A 21255-nucleotide genomic window follows, 5' to 3' on the forward strand; every position below is an offset into this window, starting at 1 on the left:
CCCGCGCCCACCAGCCCCACCCTCGGTCCCGGCGGGGTCCCCCGTCGGTTCCGGGGCGGGCCGGAAGCGGCGCGCTCGCGCTCGCGTTCAAACGGCGCCAGGCCGCGCGGCCGCGAGCCCCGGCCTGCCCCGCGAGCCCCGGCCTGCCCCGCGAGCCCGCGCTGACCGCCGCGCCCCGTCCCGCCATGCCCATCCGCGCCCACTGCACCATCTGCTCCGACTTCTTCGACAACGAGCGGGACGTGGCGGCCGTGCCGTGCGGGCACACCTTCCACCAGGCCTGGTGAGCGCCGGGGCGGGCGGGGGCTCGGGCCGGGCCGCGGGCTGTCAGCCACGGGCGCTTTCTGTGGCCCCGCGCCAGGGCTCCGAGGAGTTGGCGGAGCTGCCGCAGCAGTGCGGGCTGTGCCGGTCGTACATGTGAACGGGCTGTCCCGGGAGCCGGTGCGGTTGCCTGGAGGTCTTTAAGGCAAGAGTGGATGTGGCACTTGGCATGGTGGTGATCGGCCATAGGTTGGATTCGATGATCTCAGATCTCTTCCGACCTAATTGATTCTGTGCTTCTGTCGCTGTGCTGCCTGCAGGCTCCCTTCTCCGGAAGAGCCAGTGTCACAGGGTGTTTGGAGGGAGTGATGCTGGATTATGGTGAAGCTGCCCTGGTAATTCCATGCTTTTCTGGGACTGTGTTGTGAGTGTCTGTGTTGAAAGGAAATGGTTCTTCTCAGGAAATAAACTTTGTGTGGGGAGAGGGTGGGCATTTGCTTTCCTAGCTAACAAGCTTGGAGAGGACCACGGGTGTGATTGTCACTTCTCACTCAGCAGCGCTGCTCGGGCCTGCTCTCTGCCAGCAGCCAGTGGAGCAGGGAGAGCTTCCAAAGGTAACCTGCCAGCTCCGCATCATTACCTGCTCCCAAAATAAACCTTTCCAGTGTGACGTGGTGGCTTGGTTGCAAAGTGCATTAGTCCTGGGGAGCCCGGCAGGTTTACGTTCATCATCCCAGAGCAGAGCCCAGCCCGGTGCCCCTCGCTCAGCAGATCCATGGCACCCCTTGGAGCTGACTGGGCTGGGATCTCAGCTGTCACATCCTGATAGAGCAGCTCCTGTGTTCATCCACTCGCTCCTGTGAAGCTGCGGCTGTTCAGTGCCTGTCTCCCAGAGAGATCTGAGCTCTGCAAAAGCTCTGCCCTGTTAAAGATAAGCTCACATGCTACATTCAGCCAGGAATTGTGTTGGAGATGCAGGTGGAGCATGCATGTGGAACATGGAGCTCCCGCCGGCTACAGTGCTGGACTGAAGGTTTGCCTCTCTGCTTTAGTGTGTGACAGAGAGCCACATCCTGTTGTCTCCTGGGGAGCTGGGAGATGGCCCCTGGAAGCAGTGCTCCAGGGCTGTAAGGATTTACTGTATGTTTTCCTTTTCTTTCTCAGCCTCTTCCAGTGGTTTGACACTGCACCGAGCCGGACATGCCCGCAGTGCAGAAACCAGGTAAAGCATCTCCTGTGCAACCTGTGGCACCAAGGAGCTGTGGCCGGGGGTGATGTCAGAAAAAGGCTCATGGTAAAAAGCAGAGGGGCTTTCTGTCACTTGGGACTTCCTAGAGGAGAGGAACTCCCCTCCTGAGCCCTTTGGGTTGTAATGGGCTGAGGGTGCCCTGCTACTGTGTCCACTGCAGCTCCTTTCAAAAGGGGCTGTGGGTTTTCACAGCTTCTACTTAGGCTGGGTAAGAGTTGGCATGATGACAGGAGGGACTGCAAGGGCTTAATGGGACACCTGACTGATGTTTCTGGTGTGCCCAGCCCATTGCTGTCAGGTGGACAGCCCATTCTGCTGCACGTGGGCCTTACAACCCCTCCTGGCGTAGCGGTACTTGACCTTCCCTTGAGAATGGTGATGGCTGGGGAGAGAAAGAAAGATGTGCTCTGCTTCTGAGATAGGAAGCTGAGCCTTGGGTTTCATTGGCTTAACTGGGACCTGAACGTCTTTGAAGTCCCTTGTCACCAGCCTTCATGCCACCACTGGCTCATGGCAGTAGTGGCGGCAGGAGATGTTTCCCCGCTCTCAGATGTAAATTTTTAGCCAGCTGCTGCTTGGGCTTATTCTGTGTTCGTGCTTCTTTCCTTCTCTCAAGGTCTTGGCCCTTGTTCCTTCCCTGACTTGTTGATTCCCTCTGTTCTTCTCTGCCTCTTACATCTCTGGGTTACCATGGAGTTATCGTGAAATAACATCTTATGTGGCAGTAACCATGCAATTAGCTGGTGTCATGACTGTATATAATACTTAAAACACAAAGCTGTAACTGCATGGGGGAGGTGTGGAGAGCTATCAAATTCAATTACAGCACCTTCTGCCTGCAGAAAGCAGCACGTACTTCTGTCTTAGGATTTGGCATCATGTTAGCTCAGCATCAGCTGCTTTGGGCTGAGCTGCCAGAGAACAGACTGCGCTCGATTCAGAAATGTCTGAATCTTTCTGCTGCAGCTCAGGAGCTTGGCTGGAGTCACACTCCCAGAAACTGAGTGGGGGGTCTGCTGCTGTGCTGTTGAGCCAAAGCAGAGCATCACCACTAATGGTGTCAAACACGTGACCTGATTTGCCTTTCATGGCCTTGTCACAAGACAGTACCTTCTCCCCCTCCATCTGTCTTCCATATCTGTTGTTTCCATATTTGTGCCCATCAGACTCTTCTGTCTCCTGTGTTTAGGTCAGCAAAAGACACATCATCAGTAAGCTGTTTTTTGATGTTACCCTGGATGAGCAAGCAGCACCGGATGCTGAGACCTTGCAGGTAACTTGACGGGGGAGTTCTTTCCTCACGTTATACTTCAGCTTCCTGGAAGGGTGGCCTGGCCTGCTGGTCCTCTGCCAGCAGGTGCTTCCCAAGCTGGAGTTTGTTGTGCTCATGTGTCTGACCTGAAGCATATCACTCTCTGGTGATTTAGCATTCCCTCTGACCAAATCCCATGTGGTGACCCAAAGAGCCTCCTCTACTTCCTGCTCTTCCTTCTGCTTCTCACTTTACCTGGAAGCCTCCTGAAACAGCATCACATCAGACTGATGGTCCTGCCTTGGGAATGAGGGTACAGAGCTGTTCCCAAGGGCAGGAGAAAGGAAATCCCAGATGCAGTGAATTGCTGCTGGTACCTGTGGTGCAGCTGTGTGTGAGCCCTGCTAACCTCTATGGAAAGAAGGGGCCATTGGAGGAAGTGCCTCCTCCCTTCTGTGCAGGGAGGTTGCTTGTGCAGATTGAAGGATGTGGGGCAAGGTGATGAGGTCATGATTCTCCAAGAGAGATTAGGAATTAACTGCCTGAAGCCACACCAGCAGCAGTGAACAACGTGGAGTCTGGGTCCTGACAGGATGCTGGATGGAGCTGGGATGCTGGGTGGTGTGTTCCAAGTGCCACCTTTGGGTGTGGAGAGTTGCGTGTGAGCAGGGATAAACACAAAGTGGCTGTTCCATGTTCTCCTTTATGTAGTGTAGATGAAACGGGGCTCTTTCTGTCTTGGAATTATCTGTTCCCAAAAAAGGGTGGCTGGTTGACCTTGGTATAACGGGTTGCTTGTACCCTCTTGTGTTTAGAAGCAGCATGTGCAGCAATTACCATAATTAGCAGTTGCCATGACAATTCTGTATGTACTTTGTATGTCTTTAAAATAAAGCCAGCCAGACTAGAATGTCAGTAGCAGTGTCTTTCTCCAAGACCACCAGTAACAAAACTGAAGAGCGAAGTGTGCAGAGGAGCGGAGGAGCATCTCTGGGCACTGGGAGCCATGTGTCCTCACAGCAGATACACATTTCCTTTTGTACGGGTTGGAATCCCTTCCCACGAGCCTAATGAGATCACTGACTCGGACATGGGTTGTCTGGAGAGAATTGCCCTAAAAAAAATCTTCCTGTTCTCTCTCACCCCCACCCCAGGATCTAAAATGGGTTCTCCCAGCCTTCTGCTCTAGGCAGGCTGTGCAGAACTGCTCCCGTGCTCAAGGGCAGGACTGTGAAGCTGCTCCTGCACAACAAGCTTAATGGTATCTTGTCCTGCTCCTATAAATCTTATGTGTATGTGTCAGAGCAACATCTAGCCTCAGTGTACAGCCTGCTTAATGAGGGCTCTGAGGTCACCAGCAGAAAGAACCAAATACTTTTCTGGGTAAATCAGCATCGTTAGCTTGTGCGGCTGTTCACTGCTGTGTGCACTGTGCAGGTTGCTGCTGCAACCAGTTCCATGTGGTGTGCTGCCTCATTTTTGGAGGACATGGAGTACCTTAAGAACACAGATTCCTTGTTCACAGTATGTGAGGGACTAATGTCCACCTAGATGCGAGGTCTGTGATGGAGTGTCTGATTCTGGCCAGGCAGCAGTTCAAAGCAAACACATGGTGGGCCAAGCCTGGGTTCTTCAGAAGTTGAGATAAGAACTTCTGGCATCCTCAGCCAGAAGCAACTTCACATGAGGAAGGAAAAAAAAAAAATATCTAAGGTTTGTGAAGAACCACTGCTTGGCCCTCCAAGAGCCTGGGCAAAAAGTGGTGTTCATCTCTGTAATCAACTGGAGTTGTATCTGTGTAGCCCACAGCTGTCTTCGAATGAGCATTTGGCCTCCTGCCATGAAAAGGATGTGCTAGAAAGCAATGTGTAGCTATGGTCTGCTTGTCATCTTGGGGTGAGAAGCTTGGGATTCTCTTTGGAGAACCAGTCTTTGGCACCCAGTGAAGTGGCTGGAAGAGCTCCCTGATGATCTAAAACCCCTTCCTGTTGTTGCAAAATTAGCCAAATTGTCTTTTGAACAGTAATTGTCTTTATTACTGTTTGTCACTCTTGCTGTTACTCAGAAATGTTTACAGTCAAAGGAGTGCTGGGGCTGTTTTGCTTTCCACCCCCAGGCTAAAACTTCAATAGAAACACTCGGGGGAACCTGGATCCCTGGAGTAGCTGCAGACCACAAGCTAAGTGTCCAAGCATTTCTTTCATTACTGAACCTGGGTTAGGCTATACTGAATTTAAAGATGGTCCTTGTGAGCAGAACAGTCTCCATGTGGCTGTTCCCAGAGCAGGAAAAGGGTGAGTTTTGGAGTGTAACACCTCAGTGAGTCTGTCAAGAGGTACTTGTGATTTGGGGAGTGCAGAGTTCTTCCAAATGAGATTTCAGCTTGGTGAAGAGGAGGTGGGGGGCAGGATTCCTGCCTGTAAACCTGCTGGGGAAGGTAGAAGCCTTGGAGGACAGCTGTCTGTGGTCAGGATATATTCGTTTGATCTTAGGAAAATGTGGTCTTGTAACTCAGTCTGACAGATAGAGGAGAGCTCTCAGAGGAGAGAAAATTTGGAGCAGTTTTTAGGAGCTGTGGTGGAGGGTGAGGGATTTCAGATTAAGTTGATGAATGAGGTAATGTTACATAGCTGCCTGAAGTAGCCCAGGGTTTCTTTGCTATCATGATAATTAGCACATCTTGTGAGCCCACTAATCGTTCCTGAATAGGACTCTGAGGAAGCTACTTCAGAATAGTTCCTGCAGGAGAGTTAATTCCACATTAGCCCTCCAGCAGTTGTGCCCCTTGGGGCAAATCCCAGTCAGCTCTGCTAGGCTTTGCATTTAGTCCCTTCTGCTTTCCAAGCTCTACATCCCACATTCTCTTTCCTGCCTTTATTGTCGCTAGCAGAGCTCTAGCTTCAGTCCCATCAGAGCTGTGGTCACTGCTGGTGCTATTCTCGGCTCAGATTTGCATGTAGCATTCCGGGTTGCACAGATTTGTGTGCCTGTGTTGGCATTTTATTGTGGTTTTATTCCACTGCAGTTCCTGCCTGACTTGTTATGTGCTTTCCTCTGCAGTTCTCTAACACAGCTTTTTAAGTCATCTTCTATTGACTCTTTCCTGCATATATTTATCTCTCTGCTTTTTCTTTTAAATATACATATAGATATATAGATATAAATAGTCTCTCTTTTTAACCTCTCTACATTTCCCTTGGCTATTCACCAGTGTTAAATTATATCACTTCATTTTCTCTAATTTAAACTACAGGGCATCTGCTGCCTCTTTCTGATCCTTGATGAAGGCGTTAGAAATAGTTGATATTCCTCAGACCCTTGTGGTACCCAGGAGATTTTGTGCACTCTCAGTTGGCGTGTTATGGATTGGTTTCTCAGTGATCTGTTTCCAGCCATTTGATTGAGCTGTTAGCTCATATCAGCATCCTGAACTGCAGTGACTTCAGTGTCTGTCAGCATGTTTGAGTGCATGCTTGGTTACCTTTTCAGGTGTTTGACTGTGCTCTCCTGTCTCCCACCTCCATCTGATTAAAGTTCACTTCAGTTTAAAGAACTCTCAGTAATCCAGTTAGTCTGGCAACATCCCTCCCTTATTGCCTTGTTTAGGTAAAACATTATAAAAATTGTTCTTGCCTGACTTCCTGTGTTTCCCTGAGAGCCTTCCAAAATTATTCAGCTAAAACAGGATGACTGACAGTGTGAGAAACACAAGGTTGACAAGGCTAAGATGAAGCTGTGATCCTTTTTTCTCCCCCTGAAGAATGCCAGTTGGAGGTGCTCTTTCCGTTCCCTGTGATAATCCAGGCTTGTAACTCCATGCTTGTTGTTTCCATGTTCCCTCCATAGTACCTGCCTGGTCCAAAAGTCCTGCTGAGATATCTCTTGGGTCTTTTTAAGACCTGGTGAAAGCATCTCTGCAGGGTGTTTCCTAATGGGGTTCTCTGTGTTGTGTTTCAGAATGAACTGGACAAGGTGAAGGCCCAGCTCTCCTTGAAAGGTGAGTTCCTGCTGCCTGCAGGGGATCAGCAGCTCCTGGGCTCTGCCTGTGCCAGGTGGCTTGCCCAGGTCTGAGGAACCCTTGTGCAGAGACCCCTCCTCTCTGAAGCCGAGGGCATGGTTCAGACTGCAAACTGTTTTGCTAGAGCAACTTCTTCAGAGCTTTTTCTGAGGTGAGAGCACTTACAGTGATGCAAAGCTTATATGACAGAGCCTGAGTCCACAGCCTGGCCCAGCTCTGCTGTAACTCAGGAGTTCACTGCGAGTTTAGACAAGTAGATGCAATTTTTTTGTCCCCTTCCTAATCACAAGCTTACAGAATTGCAGCAAAGCTCTATTTGGAGCAGGCTTAAAAGCAAAAGCCTTGGTTTGCTTGCTGGGAAACTCACAGCTGCATATGGCAAAGGCTGATTCCCTCCAGCAGATGAGAGGGTGAAAGTGGTGTCCAAAAGCAGCAGTGGGAAGGCTTTGGATTTGTTTGGCTGTTGCAGTGCCACATGTGTCGCGCGAAGAGCAGACGGAGTTCAGTGTGCACGTACTTCCATCTTCCCATCTTTAATTTTAGAGGATGTTTGAGGGAGGCAGGAAAAGCAAAAGCCCTGGAGACTTGTCGATGGGTTTTAAGCATCGTCTGTAGGCTGCCTGTCATCAGAACATGAGTCATGAGCAGCAAAAGGAAAATGTCAGTCTAAGTGACAGAAATCCTAAAACATGCTAGCAGAAGGGAAAAAAAACTGTTTAAAGAATGCTGGGGGCTCACCCACGCCCCAAGAGTTGTCTTTCCTCTGCATTCCCTGCATGCACGAGACAGACATGAATAGCCAGTAGATTGAGGATTCGGTCCTTAGCCTGCGAGTAGAATTGGATGGTCTGCACGTCTCTATTCTGAGGCCTGTTCTCCTGCCAGCTTGGTTGAGTTTAGTGACTTGGTAGACAGCCAGATCTTCTGGGGAAGGTGGCTGGGATTCTTGCTAGGATATTATCCAAGAAAAACTGCTTGAAGGTCTGCTAATCTTCTCGGCTTCTGGTGAGTAGAGGTTGGATTTGACATTCCCTGTCCCATTCTCTTTTCATATTGGAAATGCGAAGCTCCTTCCCACCTCCTGCCTCCTTTGCTGTGGGTACTCTGCTCTCTGCTGGTTCCTGTGTATAAGTTCTCCATGTGAAGCTGTGCTCTGCTCTGTGCTGCAGAGGAGCTGTGGAGCTGCCAGGCTCTGATCAGCCTGCAAATGGCTCCAGAGGTGCTGAGCTCTGAGCAGGCTCTGTGGGAGGCGCTCTGAATGAGCTGAAAACTCATTCCTGCAGCACAGAGCGGTTTGATTCCTGCCATCTGCCTCTGGGCAGCTGGGAACGGAGGAGGGGGAAGCCCTAACTCTTTCAGTGGGTGTGGAGTCCCTGCAAATGCAAGGGAGCATCTCCAGGCACCGCCTCTGGTGGGAAAGGGTTATTCAGATCAATGGAGAAGCCACCGGCATGCTTCTGCTGGAACACATTTCTCTCTTGTTCCTCAGTCCCACATGGCTCTTTTACTCCCCAGTTGAACAGTGCAGCTTCACTGCAGGTCACGCTTCTACAGGATATGGAGGCAGAATTTAAAACTGGATGGCTTGCAAGGAGAACAAGTCTTTTGGAAAGGCACTCTTTGGCTCTCTACTATTGCCAGGCTGGAGCCACAAGCAATTTTAGCAAAGATTGAAGATGCTGAACTGAAGGTTTTAGCCTACCCTCAGCAGGGTTATGTGGAGAGGTTCCTGCTTTCCCTCATTATCCAACTGCTTTGAGGTTCTCAACGATGCTGGCTGTTCCCTGCTTGGTCTGGCAGCTCCTATAGTGGTTGTTGCTTTCTGTGCTGTCCTTCCCTTGTCTCCACAAAACAAATTGAAATCTGGTGGTGGTTTCCACCACCTTCTCTCTGCTGGCCAGAGGCATGTGCTTTGCTCCTGGATTGCCAGGGGGAGGGACAGCAGGATGCAAAAGTTGTGACCTGCAAAAAGTGAGTACTTGGGGAATCTACTTAAGCTGTGATGTGTCCTGCGGTGCCCCCAGTGTCACTACCTCCTGCCCTTTGATGTAGGTGCTGTGGTTAGTGAGGGCACGTGCAGCAGCTTGGTGGACCCCTGCATACAGCTGCCCAATGGCCCCCAAAGGAGTTTCGGACACATAAGATTCCATGTGGAGAGGATGGATACAAAGCTCTGTTCTCCAGCTCTGTGACAGCTTGGTGTAACTCGAGAGGAATTATTTCCTTGTGCAAGCCTGGCTTTGAGAAAACGCAAGAGTTAAGATACATCATCTTAATGCTAGCAGGGCTGGCGCTGGAAAGCTATTAAAGGGAATTTTTTATCTTTAGTAAAGAAGTCTTGAAGCCTGCTGGCACCGAGAAAAGCAATTGCTCAGTACAGACCCTGGTGCAGATGCCACTTAGAGAAATGGCTCTCTCCAGGAATGGCCGAATCCTGGCAGCCTGGAGCTGAGCCTGCAAGCAGTCTGTGTGCTGCTGTGCTGCAACTGGAGTGTGGGTTAGCAGGCAGTGACCTTTTCCTTTCTTTGTTTCAGAGAAAGAAAAGCGGGAATGCCAGGCTGTTGTGGATGGGCTGAGGGACACTCTGGATGTGCGCAATGCCACGATAGAGTCGCTCCAGAAGATGCTGGGAGAGACAGAGATGCTGTGCTCCTCTCTCAAGGTACCCTTCCTGTCCCCAGCAAGACTAATCATCATGCAGTCAGTGTTAGTTCAGTTGAAGATCTCTGCAGATCCTGCTAATAAAGAGATTGTGCTGGTGGGATTTTGGGTCTGGTACCTGGATTTTTATTTTGGTTTGATTAATCGAAGAAAGTGCTGTTGCTAGACTCAAGGTCCTGATTGTGCTTTGCCTGAGGTGATTCAGAGGCATAAAAAGCCTACAGGCCTGTGGTTTGTGTACAGGTGCTCAAGGTAGAGGTATCCCTGGTGAGGGAAAAATGCCAGCACAGCCTGAGGAATGTGGCTGAGCCTCGCTAATGAAGTGGCAGTGCTGGTCATAAAGGTAGTAGCAGGAATCTAGTGTGGGAATTAGCCCCACACCCTGTTGCTGAAACACTGGTTCCCTGGGGTAGAATGTTCTTCTGAAATGGGTTTAGGCCAAGTGGGATTCAAGGAAAATTAGTTTCTTACTTTGATTGGGGGGAGAAATCAAACTGAAAAATATGGACGGGGAGGTGGAGGCTTCAGCTGAGTGGGATCTGATCCAGCTAACCCTCCTGTCTCTGTTCTGTTGCCAGGGTTTCGCCTCAGTTAGGTTAGTAATGTGAAGTCCAGGGATCAAATATTCCTGTTGTGCTTCAGTGTGCAGTGACTCAGTGTGTAGTCATGTACTATGCGTAAACAGCAAGAGGAAGAGGGTAAGAGCAGGAGCAGCTTTGTTGGGATGTCTTGGAACAGCTTTGCCTTGATGCTGGGCTGGGCAGTCTGTGCTGTGTGAAGGTGATGTGCCTGTCTCAGGCAGGTGGGTTGTGAGCTGCAGGTTGGAAAGTGGGATAGGTATCTGCTGCACTTGCCATGCTATCTGACCCAGTATCCTAAACTGCATCGTGTTTCTTGACCTGCAAGGCCAAGTGGCCCAGAGAGAGCTTTGTAGACATGTCATGGTGCTATCATGCTATATGCCACCTACAGCTGGGCTCTTCTGGGAGGAAGCATGCAGGAGATCTACGTGATACTAGGACAGAAAGAGTAAGGAATTAATGCCAGGCTGGCCTTGCTGTGAGCCAGCACAACTGTTTTTGCCCAACCATGGGATTGTATCCATTCTGCTTGCATGTAAAGGCAGCCTGGATCTTGGCCATGCCTTAGATGCTAGTGTGATCCTGGATAGGTCAGTGCCAGGATACTTCTGATAGCCCCCTACTCCAGCAGAAATAATTATGACAGTGGAAGCCAGTACTTGCTGCTCAACTCAGCATCTCAGTGCTGGGTTTTCCTGCCTTGGCACCTCCGGAGGAGGCTCTGTGCTTATCTTTGCTGTTGCAAAACCCTCTCTGTATGCTTAAGTCTCTTTAATGAAAGCTGGGCAGGGCAGAAGGATTAGGGACCTGGAGGTATCTTTTCTGTGGTATATGGGGTTTCCGAGCTGAATGCCAAGCACTGTCTTAAACTGCATCATTAAAGATTAAAGCACTAAACTTCTGCAGTGAGAATACAGGCTTAGCTCGTTGTGACGCAGGTTAAGGCTGCGAGCTGGGCCTGTCTTCTGCTGGCACTGCCACTTTGCTGCAGTTTCAGGGGGGCTGAAGCTGGGGCCTCTGCCCTGACCAGGCACAAACACTGCTGTGGGCATCTGAAGTATTGAGAGTTATGGTTAGGGAAAAGCCAAAGACAGGCTCCAGTTAAACAAAAGTGACAGATGAGCCTGCAACACTGTCTCTCCTCAACTTCCCAGTGATTTCACTGCTGTTTGGTTTCTGTGGCAGGAAGTGGATAAAATCCTTGAACTTCTGTGTGGGAAGGAGCTTTACAAGGCAATGATCTTTTGCCAGGCCTTTCCCTGCAATCAGCACTGTGCTGAAACCAGAGCCTTTCAAAGTTGCTGTGCAAGGTGCCCAGGCACACAAACCTAGACAGCACAGATGCATCAGCATGGTGCTAATTCAGCTATCCCCATCCTCTGCCACACTGCAGATGTGTGCTTTTCCATCTCAGCTGAGGTTCTGTGTTACTGCTGGAGAGGCAATAGGCTGCAGCAGACTTTCAGCAGGTGAGAGAAGTGCCCAGGTGGATGTCTGGTTTGGCTGAGGTCTCCCAGAAGAGACCCACTCATTCCTATCAATGCTCTAAGCAGCTAATGGCAAGGAGAGTTGGGAGGCTGAAGCAATCAGCTGTGCACAGAGGAAAAGGCAATAGCAAGGTTTGCTTGCTGTGGACTCATTTGCTTTTGAAAAACAAATTGTCAAAACTGCATACAGGGTGCTGTGCAACAGAGAGGGGCTCTGAGATGGGTTCAGCTGCAGCCTTGCCTTGTGATTAGCACTGAGACCCTGCTGTGTTCGTGGGGAGCAGAGCTGGGGGTATGGTGGGAGGGAGTCAACTCTCCATAATCCCAGGCTGCTGAGGCGGTGATAGACTTTAGAGCCGATGTGTGCTCCCATCTGCCTGCAGTGCGCATAAGCCGGGATGCTTCTCTGACAATCCCTGGAGCCTCAGTAGTGGTCTGTGTACTTGCTTCCCTGCAGAAGCAGATGAAATTCCTGGAGCAGCAGCAGGAGGATAACAGAAGTTCAAAGGAGGAGGCCCGCCGGCTGCGAAACAAGCTGAGAACCATGGAGCGGTGAGATCCGGGGTGCTGCCTGGGCCTCGCAGCCTGGGCTGAACACCTCTACCCTTTTTGGGGAGGGGAGAAGGGTCCTGCTGGGCCTGCTGCAACACCCACCTCCATGTCCTGGATCATTTTACCTTGAACTTTGGAATGGCTGCTTTAGCTGCCTTTGCATGCCTTCTGCCCCTGATGTGGTTGCAGACAGCTGCTCTCATTAAAGAGCAGCAAGATGGGGTACTGGCCTCATCTCTAGTGCACTGAGCATGGCTATGTGCCATTTCTGTTATCAGAGGATGCTGGGGCAGAATGCCAGCCCAGGAACACAGTCAGCCACAGGGCTATAGGGACCAAGAACTGGCATCAGTTCCATGTGCAGTATGTGTGTGCAGCTGCCCCTTCTCTAGTCCAAGTAGTGCTGCTTTTCCCCAGTGAAAAGCCCTGCTTGAGGTGAGGCAGCTGTCTCTTCTCCCATGACACGCAGAGTGCCTGCAGAAGAAGCTCAGGCTGCACCAGCCCCTAGAGAGGGAAGCAGGGCTCTTGTCTCTTTCCCAGGTCTGTTTGTGATTTGTGAGCTGAGGGTATGTTTTTGTTTGTGGTTTTTTTGTGCAGGATCGAGCTGTTGCTTCAGAGCCAGCGCCCAGAAGTGGAGGAGATGATCAGAGACATGGGAGTTGGGCAGGCAGCAGTAGAGCAGCTTGCCATCTACTGTGTCTCACTCAAAAAGTAGGTGCTGCAGGCTTGGCACAGCTGGCTGATGTTGTCCTGGGAGTGGCCAGGGAGAACCCTGTGCCAAGCACCAACAGGCACATGGGCTCTGTGGGGCTCTCACCGCCTCTTAGGGCTTCCACTGGGCTTTGACTGATGGATCCTGGGAACCTAGTTTGGAGCTTGTCACACTGAACTGCTCCTCTTGTCACTGTAGTGACATGTGTGTCACCATGGGAACTGTCTCCAGAGTTGTCAGTGCACCTATGAAGTGATGATGATTATTCCCTCTGCTTTCTTCTCATGCCCGGGGGAAAGCAAGCGGATGCAGAGCTCTGGGTTGTGCCCTCTGCAGCACTGTGCTGTGCAGCTGTGGCCTCTGGCAAGGCAAGCCTCCACTGCTGCCCTCCCCTACCTGGATATCCATCTGGTCCTGCTGGGGAAAAAACACAGCTTTTTCTGTGTCCATTCTGATGGCAGCTGAATAACTGCAGCTTTGGTACAAAGCTGTAATGAGGCAAGTGTCCCTGTGGTGTAATTGGGAATGAGTGTGCGTGGCCAGTAGTGTGAAGTCTCCGAAAAGTCACTTAAAGCAAAGTCCCCTGTTTGCTGTCAGCATGGAGGCTGTGCTCTGTTTTCTGTCTTTTTCACTGGCAACTAAAATGTCTCTGACTCTGATTCCCATTTTCCTAGTGGAATCAGGCATGGTACCCCATGCAGGTTTTCTCTCCCCATGGTGTAGTGGAATGTGTGACACTATTAGTACACTCACTCATCTTTGTTCCTTAAAAGGCATTGTGTCTCCTGGGTTTTCTCTGGTAGCTAGGCCGGTCCAGAGCTGCAATTTGAGGGTCTTGGCTTGTCTCTGAGAAGTTCTGGCTCAGCTGCCTTACAAACAGTGTGACTCTTTGGGTTTCTTTGTAGGGAATATGAGAATTTGAAGGAGGCTCGGAAGATCTCTGGTGAGATGACAGAGAAGCTGAAAAAGGAGCTGTTTTCTGTCAATAATAAGGTAAAGGGAGAGTGTGAGTTGCCAGGATGACATCTGGGCTATAGATTCCTATCCATAACTGAGGCCCAAGGCCTCTGTAGTGACCCCTTCCCACACTGATAGGTATAGGTGTGTGAAAGGGTCAGGCTTGAGGTTTCTGGGTCAGGATGTGACGTGGTGAGCAAGCAGTTCGTGGGCTGTTGTCAGGAGGGTAGTCTCTGGAGACAGTGCTGGGGCAACATGTGCAGAGCCAGCCAGAGTTTGGCAGGGAGCTTTTGCTGGAAGGCAGCAGCACACAGGTGCTCCACTATTCCCACTGGGTTCTGGAAGTGGCAATTCCTTCATCCGGCTACACTGCTGAGCACTCAGCTGCCAGCTCCTTCTGCTGCAGAGCTGGGCCCCTAAGGAAGTGGGAAGGGGTTTGGAGCCAGTATTGGTTGAGCAGGGCTTAGTCCTGGCTTGGCACATCCAGTCACACCCAGCCTTGTGCCTTCAGCCAGCTGAACTGAGCCAGGGCTCCCACACCATGCTGTGCCCAGGCAGGAGAGCTTCCCAAAGCACAGTGAGGACACACAGGTAGGTGGCCCTGCACAGAGCCTGCCTGGATTGGTCCTGGGCTGGTGCAGAGCTTGGGGATGCTGATGTGCCTCTGCTGCTGCGCTCCCCTAGCTCCAGGCATGGCTGGGGTGTGTTAGCTCAGGTCAGGCAGGACTGTCCTTGTCTGTTCTGGTAGTGCATCCCTGTGAAAAGCGTGTGTAGCCTCACTCCCCGAGGCACAGGTGTTCCCTGTGGCATCCCCATGTCTAAGCCAACAAAGTGAGAAACTGTGGGTGGATCTGGCCTACTTCTGTTACTCAGCCATAGCTGCTGTCCCCTCAAATGGAGAAGAAGGTTTCAGATTGCTGTTCTCTGCTCCCCAGAGGACTTAACCCCTACACAAGGTTCTACTGCTGGAATTGGGCTGCTCCTGGCTGAGTCAGAGCCAAGCTGTGATGGCCAGTGTGGGTCAGGAGGATGCGAGTCAGTGCACAAGGGGCTCCAGAGCACTGACTGTACCCACAGCCCGTGAGCTGGCCCAGGCTCCCGGAGCCACTGAAGTCTATGAAGTGGTAGCAATCCACTTCCTGACCCCTGCTGCTGGCATGCTTCCCTGTTGAATCAGGCTTGTCCATGTGCCAGCACTGCTGATGCACAGCCATCCTCCAGCTTGTGGTTTGTGATTCCTGTGGCTCTAGTGTGTCCAAAGTCCTGCAGGAATTCAGAATGCAGCCACCAAGTGTTAGAGCAGGGAAAAGCTGTTGCTGTGAGGCATAAATGCTGGGTAAATGCTGGGCAAGCAGCCCTGGACATCCCTCTGCAGGCAGCTTGTGGAATTGGGTAGGGATTGGATTGTGCTGATACAGGAGTGGTTGGTCAGACTGACACAGAAAAATTGAGCCTTTAAGCAGGGGGAGTAGCATGTGCTGCAGAGCACACTGCTCTCACAGGGCTCTGCAGTCCCCCTTACCCAGATAAGTGTAACCCACACTCTGTTGTGTTCTGCAGCTGCAGAAAACTACTTCAGAGCTGGAGAAGACAAAGGAGGAGTTAAAAAGTACACAGAAAGATCTGAAGAATGCAGACAAGGAGATCTTGGTGAGAATATCTTTCTTCATGGCCAGCTGCCAGTTACTGCAGACTGGTCTGCAGCTGCAAAGCCAGGAGTTATGCTGGCTTTTGCTCAGTTACTAAATTTCCCAGCCTACCTCTGAGCTCCACCTGATGTTGATTTATGGAAAAGGGGCAAAGTATTTACTGCTAAATTTTGCCTTATCTCACTGGCTGCTTTCCCTTTTCTCTCCAGAGTTTGAAGAAAAAGATAGACATCCTGCAGGATACTCTGAAGGTCCCATCTGTAACCAGGGAAACACTCAGTCGGCTAGTCTTGGAAAGGTTAGTGAGCTGCACCCTCAGACACAGTACAGGCATGTAGGTGACAGCTCCAAAGCCAGAGCTGACAGTTTAACTATCTGAAAAAGCAGCGATGTATTAGTCTGGCGGGTGTTGTAGAGGTGTGGTGGTTTTGTTCCTTGTATCCTGTTTTTTGTGTCTTACAAGATGTTTGGTTTACATGGAAAAAGTCTCGGAGGGTTTGGGTCAGGAGAGGGTGGAACAATGGCCTGGGTTTTGAAAAAGTCTTTGTCACTGTGCCCTGCCTGGGAAACATCCCTAAAGCTGCTGTTCTTGTTGCTTTAGAGTTGGCCATGTGATGAGCATGCACTGGTGTATGGTGACCAAGATCTCAGCTAGGCAGAGGAATCTAGCCTGAGAAATGGCATCTGCTTTTATCCAGCCTTTCTTGAGGAGCCTATGGCATTAGCCCAGTAGAGTAAGCTGGGTTGTGTCCATAGAGCTGCAGTGTGTCAGTGTGATTTCTGGGCTCTGGGTGCTGCTGTCACAGCACTCAGCATTTGTGGGGAGCAGTAGTTTGGGACATTGAATTTAAACTCTGGGTGCAAATTGTCCTTTATTTGACGTGTAAGCAGAACAGGGTGGTGCCACTGCTGTCTGAGCACTCAGTGTCGTGGGGTGCAGCTCTGCCTTCCCCAGGATGGTAGGCAGTGGCTCAGTGACTGATGCTTTTCTTGGCTTTGCAGCCCTGCTCCCCTGGAACTGCAGCATCCAAAGCTGCACCGCCCGGCCCACAGCGATGAGATCAATCTAGATGCTACGTACAATGTGGACACCCCTGAACAGCAGCCCTGCACAGCTCCCTTCGGCCCTGCAAAAAGGCAGAAGCTGGATAAAAAGCCGTGAGTTTTCCCTCCTCTTTCTGCTTCTAAAGGAGATCAAAGTCTCACTGCTTTGGAAGTTTCTGTGTGAGATCAGATAGCTCTCCAGCAGCCTGATGGCGTGCTGCAAGCTTTGTCGTCATTTGCTTGGCCTTGTCTGTCCTTGCCAGCTCCATTTGAACAATAAATCTCTGCTGATTTGCTCCTTGGGCTCCTTACAGGCCTCCTGTGGTAAATCTGGCGAAGAAAGTTCTGAAGGAAGCAGTGGAGGTAAAAGGAGTAATCTTGATTTTTCTGTATCGCCTCTTTGATTCTGCTGTTAATAAGGTTGGAATAAAGAATCTATTGTCTCCCTTGTGGCCATAGATCGGCCCATCTATAGAACCAGTCTGTGCTTCAAAGTGTTTTCCTTGACGGTCTCCTGGAAACACTGTTGCTGCCTCAGGCCTCCTGGAGCTGGGCAGGAGAAGGGAGGGTGGGGACCCAAGTGCTTGCTGATGATTCTGCCCCCCATGTGCTTCACAAGCACCACTGGAGCTGACCACAAGGACTGTGGGGTCAGCTGAGGTGTTAGCCCAGGCTTCCAGGGGGGCAGTGCCCTGCCTCCTGGGCACTGTTCCACATAAGCCCCAGTGGGAGGTTGGAAGCTGCTCGTTTTCAACCTGACATGGTATGGCAGTAGCCATTACCTTGAATAGCTGTCTGTGTTATTAGTGCTGCCTGTGTATGGATTCCATTCAGCAGATTGTGCTGGTTAAAGGGCTTTTCTTGTTATTCTGTGGGACAGAACGGGGCAGATGATCTGGAGGATGATGCTCTTAAAGGACTCTTGCCAGCATTCATCAAGAACTCTTTTCTCTCCAAGAAGCCATCTTCAGGTGGTTTGCTGGGTTCCCACAGGAGCACGGGCTCTGTAAGTATGACTGTCCAGTTGGTGAGTGTGCCCAGGGCTGGCACTGCCACCTCTGTCCTCAGCTGACCCTGAAAGAGGAAGTGAATGAGGCTTTTACCTTGCCACATACAGTGTGTGGAAAATAAATCTTGGAGCATAACCTGGCTACTTCCCAGTCCTGCAGAGCTCCAGGGATGACAGATGCTCATTCCTTTCCTGGCAGCAGACTAAGTGGCTCTCAATGTCCTATTCCTCCACCTCCTTGGAGCTTAGGGTGTCCTCCTTGTATTCCTCAATCCCAGTGACAAAATCCTAAGCATGCTTGATTTATCTGAAAAAGTGCCCAATATTCCCAAACTTTGTTAATACCCATGGGTCTGTCTTTTTCCAAAAGTGAGGACTTGAGGGTTTAGCACAAGTACTGAGTGTTTCCAAGGGCCTTTAACTCCTCTCCAGATGCTGTCTTGCAGACTCCCCCTTCCCTATAACCAGCATGAGAAGAAGTAGCCAAGGCTCTGTGTGCTGCTCCACGCTCATTTGTTTCTCTCTCCTAGGTGAGGACTGGCTACGATGGCATGGGAGGCAGAACAAAGTTCATAGAGCCAGTATCCTTTCCTGCAGTACACAGTACTGAGTGCTGTGGGCACCTCATTTCTGACCCTTCTCTTTGGTCTCAACAAAAAACAGACTTGGGATCTTCAAGGGATGATCTGATTTCTCTCTGAACAAATCTGAGCTCAGCAAAGGTGTCAAGGACCTGAACTTGCTGAGAGCACTTGTGGCTGGTTCAGAGGAGCACATCAGCTAGAAATCAGTGCAATTTTCAGGGACTGCCTGTGCCCTTGAGATCTTAAAGCAGCAGTGTAGCACAGGCTCTCCTGGCTGTGTGCCTGCCAGCCTGTGCAGCCAGAGCCCTCGTTCTGTGGGAAGCTGCTGCTCCACTGTGGTGAGGAGTGGCTGGGCTGAGCTCACCCCTCTGGGTGTGGAGCTGTTCCTGCCTTGGGATTGCTCTGCTGTGGGAGGCTGCAGGCTCTGGCTGCTCTCCCTTCACCTGCACAGTGTCCTGGCTCTGGAGGTCTTGCAACTCAAACAGATATGCTGTTAAAATGCTGGTGTATGTGCAGGGGGATAGCATAGAATCATGAAATCATTAATGTTGGAAAAGTGCTCTAAGATCAGAGTCCAACCACTAACCCAGCATTACCAAGCCCACCACTAATCCATGTCCCTAACCAACATGTCTGCATGTTTTTTGAATGTTTCCAGGGTGTTCCACCACTTCCCTGGGTAGCCTGTTGCAATGCTTGACCACCTCTTTAGTGATGTTTCCTAATATCCAGTCAACACCCCCTGTTTGGGACATGTTCCCTGATATGTGGGACAGGCACGTGTCCGAGCTCTGCTCTGATGAGAAGGTAGCAAAGCCCATCCTGTCCTGCAGGGAGTTTTTTTGTGGATGCAGATATATGGCTGGGTCCTGGGTCTATGGTTCAGGCTGGACTGCAGCAGATGTTGGATCACTTGTGTTCCCAGGGCACTGATCTGTGCTTTCCTTGACAGTTTTACCTCCAGACAAACCTGTCAGAAATACGTCCATTGTCAGTTAGGAGCAAGAAGAAGGTCTCCAGACCTGTGTCTGCAGCTCCTGCATCTTCCTCCAGCAGCAGCCAGGCCAGAATGGACACTTTCCTGCTGTGAGAGCCCCTGACTTCCTGAGAGAGACTTGGGAGAAGAGGCTGCAGGGCAGAGCACACTTGCCCAGAGCCTGGCACGAGGCAATGTGCAGCCACCACTGCCTGGGGTACTGTTCACAAAGCACTAATGCTGCCCTGTGGGTGGGATGAGCTGCCCTGTGAAGAACTCTGCCCTTGCAGCAAGCCTCTGGAGGCGAAACCTCTGGCTAATGCCTGGACTGAGTTACCTTCATTTTACCATTCCTTCCTCCTTTTTTCCATGCAGAATTAACAGGGTTTTCTTGCCTTCTGACCTGCTCAGAGTTCTGCAGTTGCTGCTGCTTTGGGCTCTCTGGCACCGGGTGGAACTGCACTTCTTGGATGCAGCCAAAAGCAGGAGGTGCAGGAAGGGTGTCTGGGATGTCAGTCTGGAGAGCAGCAGGGAAAATGGACCTGGACCAGCTCCATGCCTGGTGTAAATAGTTCCAGGAAAGTTTACTGGAGGAAGAAGTGTGTAGAGCACCTGTGTGGCTGTCGAGTGTCTGTATATTCGTCATCAAATTAATCACCTTCCCTCAACCACAGGCCTGTTGTGGCCGGGGACATCGACAGGTGGACTTGGGAGCTGTGTTGCCCTGCTTTGTTTCAGGTCATGAAGTCTAGAGTGATCTTGCAGGCTTGGCACTGAAACTGCTGACTTGGAAGGAAAGTATTGGGGTGACCCCCTACTCCACTTGGAAGCAGAGATAGGTGTGCTGGTGCGACCTTTGTGCTGGGCGTGTGTTGGTGTGAAACTTGTTTGTTAATTTCTATGCTTTAATAAGATTGTATTTTTATTATTTTGTAACTGTTCTGACTTGTAATTAGAGGGTTTGGAATGGCCTGGAGAAGTGCTGAAGAATGGCTGTCTTCAGGGGAGGGGGCGGCTGGTGGGGTTGAACATGTCTGGGTTCTTCAGCTTGGAGCCGTGGAACAGGAGATCCACACCTGCAGCAGGGCTGGCCGAGCTGCAAGGAACAGATGTGGTGAGGCACCTCATAAAGCACTCTCCTGTACAAATCTGACCTTTCCTATTTCCAGCTGCTTCAGGCCAAATCTGTATTACTGGACTGGCTAAAAACATGTTTTTAGGGAATAAAATATATTACTGTGTACACTTGTTAAAACAACTGGCTTCTGAGCATTTTCTAGCCTATTGCACGTCAGGGTGGAGGTCTGAGCTTGGGTGCTGAATGTAGGGTGATGGATGTGCTCAACCCTTCAGGTTCCTGTGGGGTGCCAGCCCTTGGGAGACAGGCCCCTTGTGCAGGGAAGGACAGTGGTGAGGTGAAGCCATGGGGACAGTGATGCCCATCCCCAGGGAGGTGAACAAGGCAAAACCCTGCAGAGCATGAGCCATATCTCACCTGCATCACCTGAGGCTGACTGCAGAATTAAGTGGAATGGGGGAGAGTTTAGAGGAGCCAGGAGAGAGGTTTCAGAGGGCTGGGAAAAGTAAGCTTGGGGAGAAGGAAGGAGGGGCTTAATCAAGCAAGAGAATTCTGCAGAGGAGAAGTCTGGGAGAAGGTCTGAAGAAAGCCTGCTGTGTGCTATCCTTGTCCCTTCGAGATAGGTATCAAGTGTCTGTAAAATGTGAGACTTGCTCTGGGTCTCTCCAGTTCAGGAAGACCCTTTTAAGAAGGCAGCAGTGAAGGTTTGGGTGTGGGGCTGGTGTGGAATGTGGGCTTCCATGTTGGGGTGCTGGAGAGCAGGTGTAGTGTCTGCCCATCATGGAAGAACAGATCCCAGCCAGCAGTGGAGGGATTGAGAAGGAGTTTTGGGGCTGTTTTAACCCCATGGCAAGTTTAAACTGAGGTTTGAGCATCTTGTCTGGGCACTACCTGCAGCAGCGCTGTTGTGGCAGCTGCTCCAACCTCTGCTGCATTCAAGGTGGATGTTTTAAGTCACCTGTGTTTGAGGAACACATCACCTCAGGAAAAAATCCAAACAAACCAAACTTTTTTTTGCGTGTCCTGGCCACCTGCTAGGTCCTGGCCTCTTTCATCCACTCCTGCACTCTAACCTTCTGTAGCCTTCCTGCTGCTGGGCTGTTTCCGATGTGGTTTTGTTCTGGTTTATTGCACATCTGTTGTCCTGCCCGGAACGGTTTTATTCTCTTACCCGGTCCTTTCACA

General features: G+C 50.8%; 1 protein-coding gene across 6 annotated transcripts; it reads left to right on the plus strand.

The window, feature by feature from the left end:
- The first annotated feature begins 57 nt into the window (after positions 1-57).
- TRAIP (TRAF interacting protein) lies at positions 58-20235 on the plus strand. Of its 6 annotated transcripts, XM_085590159.1 has the most exons (16): positions 191-283; positions 582-656; positions 1426-1483; positions 2700-2783; positions 6720-6759; positions 9315-9442; positions 11967-12061; positions 12659-12772; positions 13679-13766; positions 15291-15380; positions 15589-15677; positions 16382-16537; positions 16738-16786; positions 17304-17429; positions 17963-18013; positions 18981-20235. In XM_085590159.1, exons 2-16 carry the CDS (start codon positions 640-642, stop codon positions 19104-19106), a joined length of 1311 nt encoding a protein of 436 aa, XP_085446285.1. In that variant the 5' UTR covers positions 191-283; positions 582-639; the 3' UTR covers positions 19107-20235. The 6 variants fall into 6 exon arrangements, with proteins under 6 accessions (XP_085446281.1, XP_021384886.3, XP_085446283.1 ...); XM_085590155.1 differs by having other exon boundaries at positions 58-283; positions 362-1483; XM_021529211.4 differs by lacking the exon at positions 582-656 and having other exon boundaries at positions 58-283.
- Positions 20236-21255: the final 1020 nt, after the last annotated feature.

This window comes from Lonchura striata, chromosome 12, assembly GCF_050655825.1.
Source record: "Lonchura striata isolate lonStrDom1 chromosome 12, ASM5065582v1, whole genome shotgun sequence".
Taxonomy (NCBI): domain Eukaryota; kingdom Metazoa; phylum Chordata; class Aves; order Passeriformes; family Estrildidae; genus Lonchura; species Lonchura striata.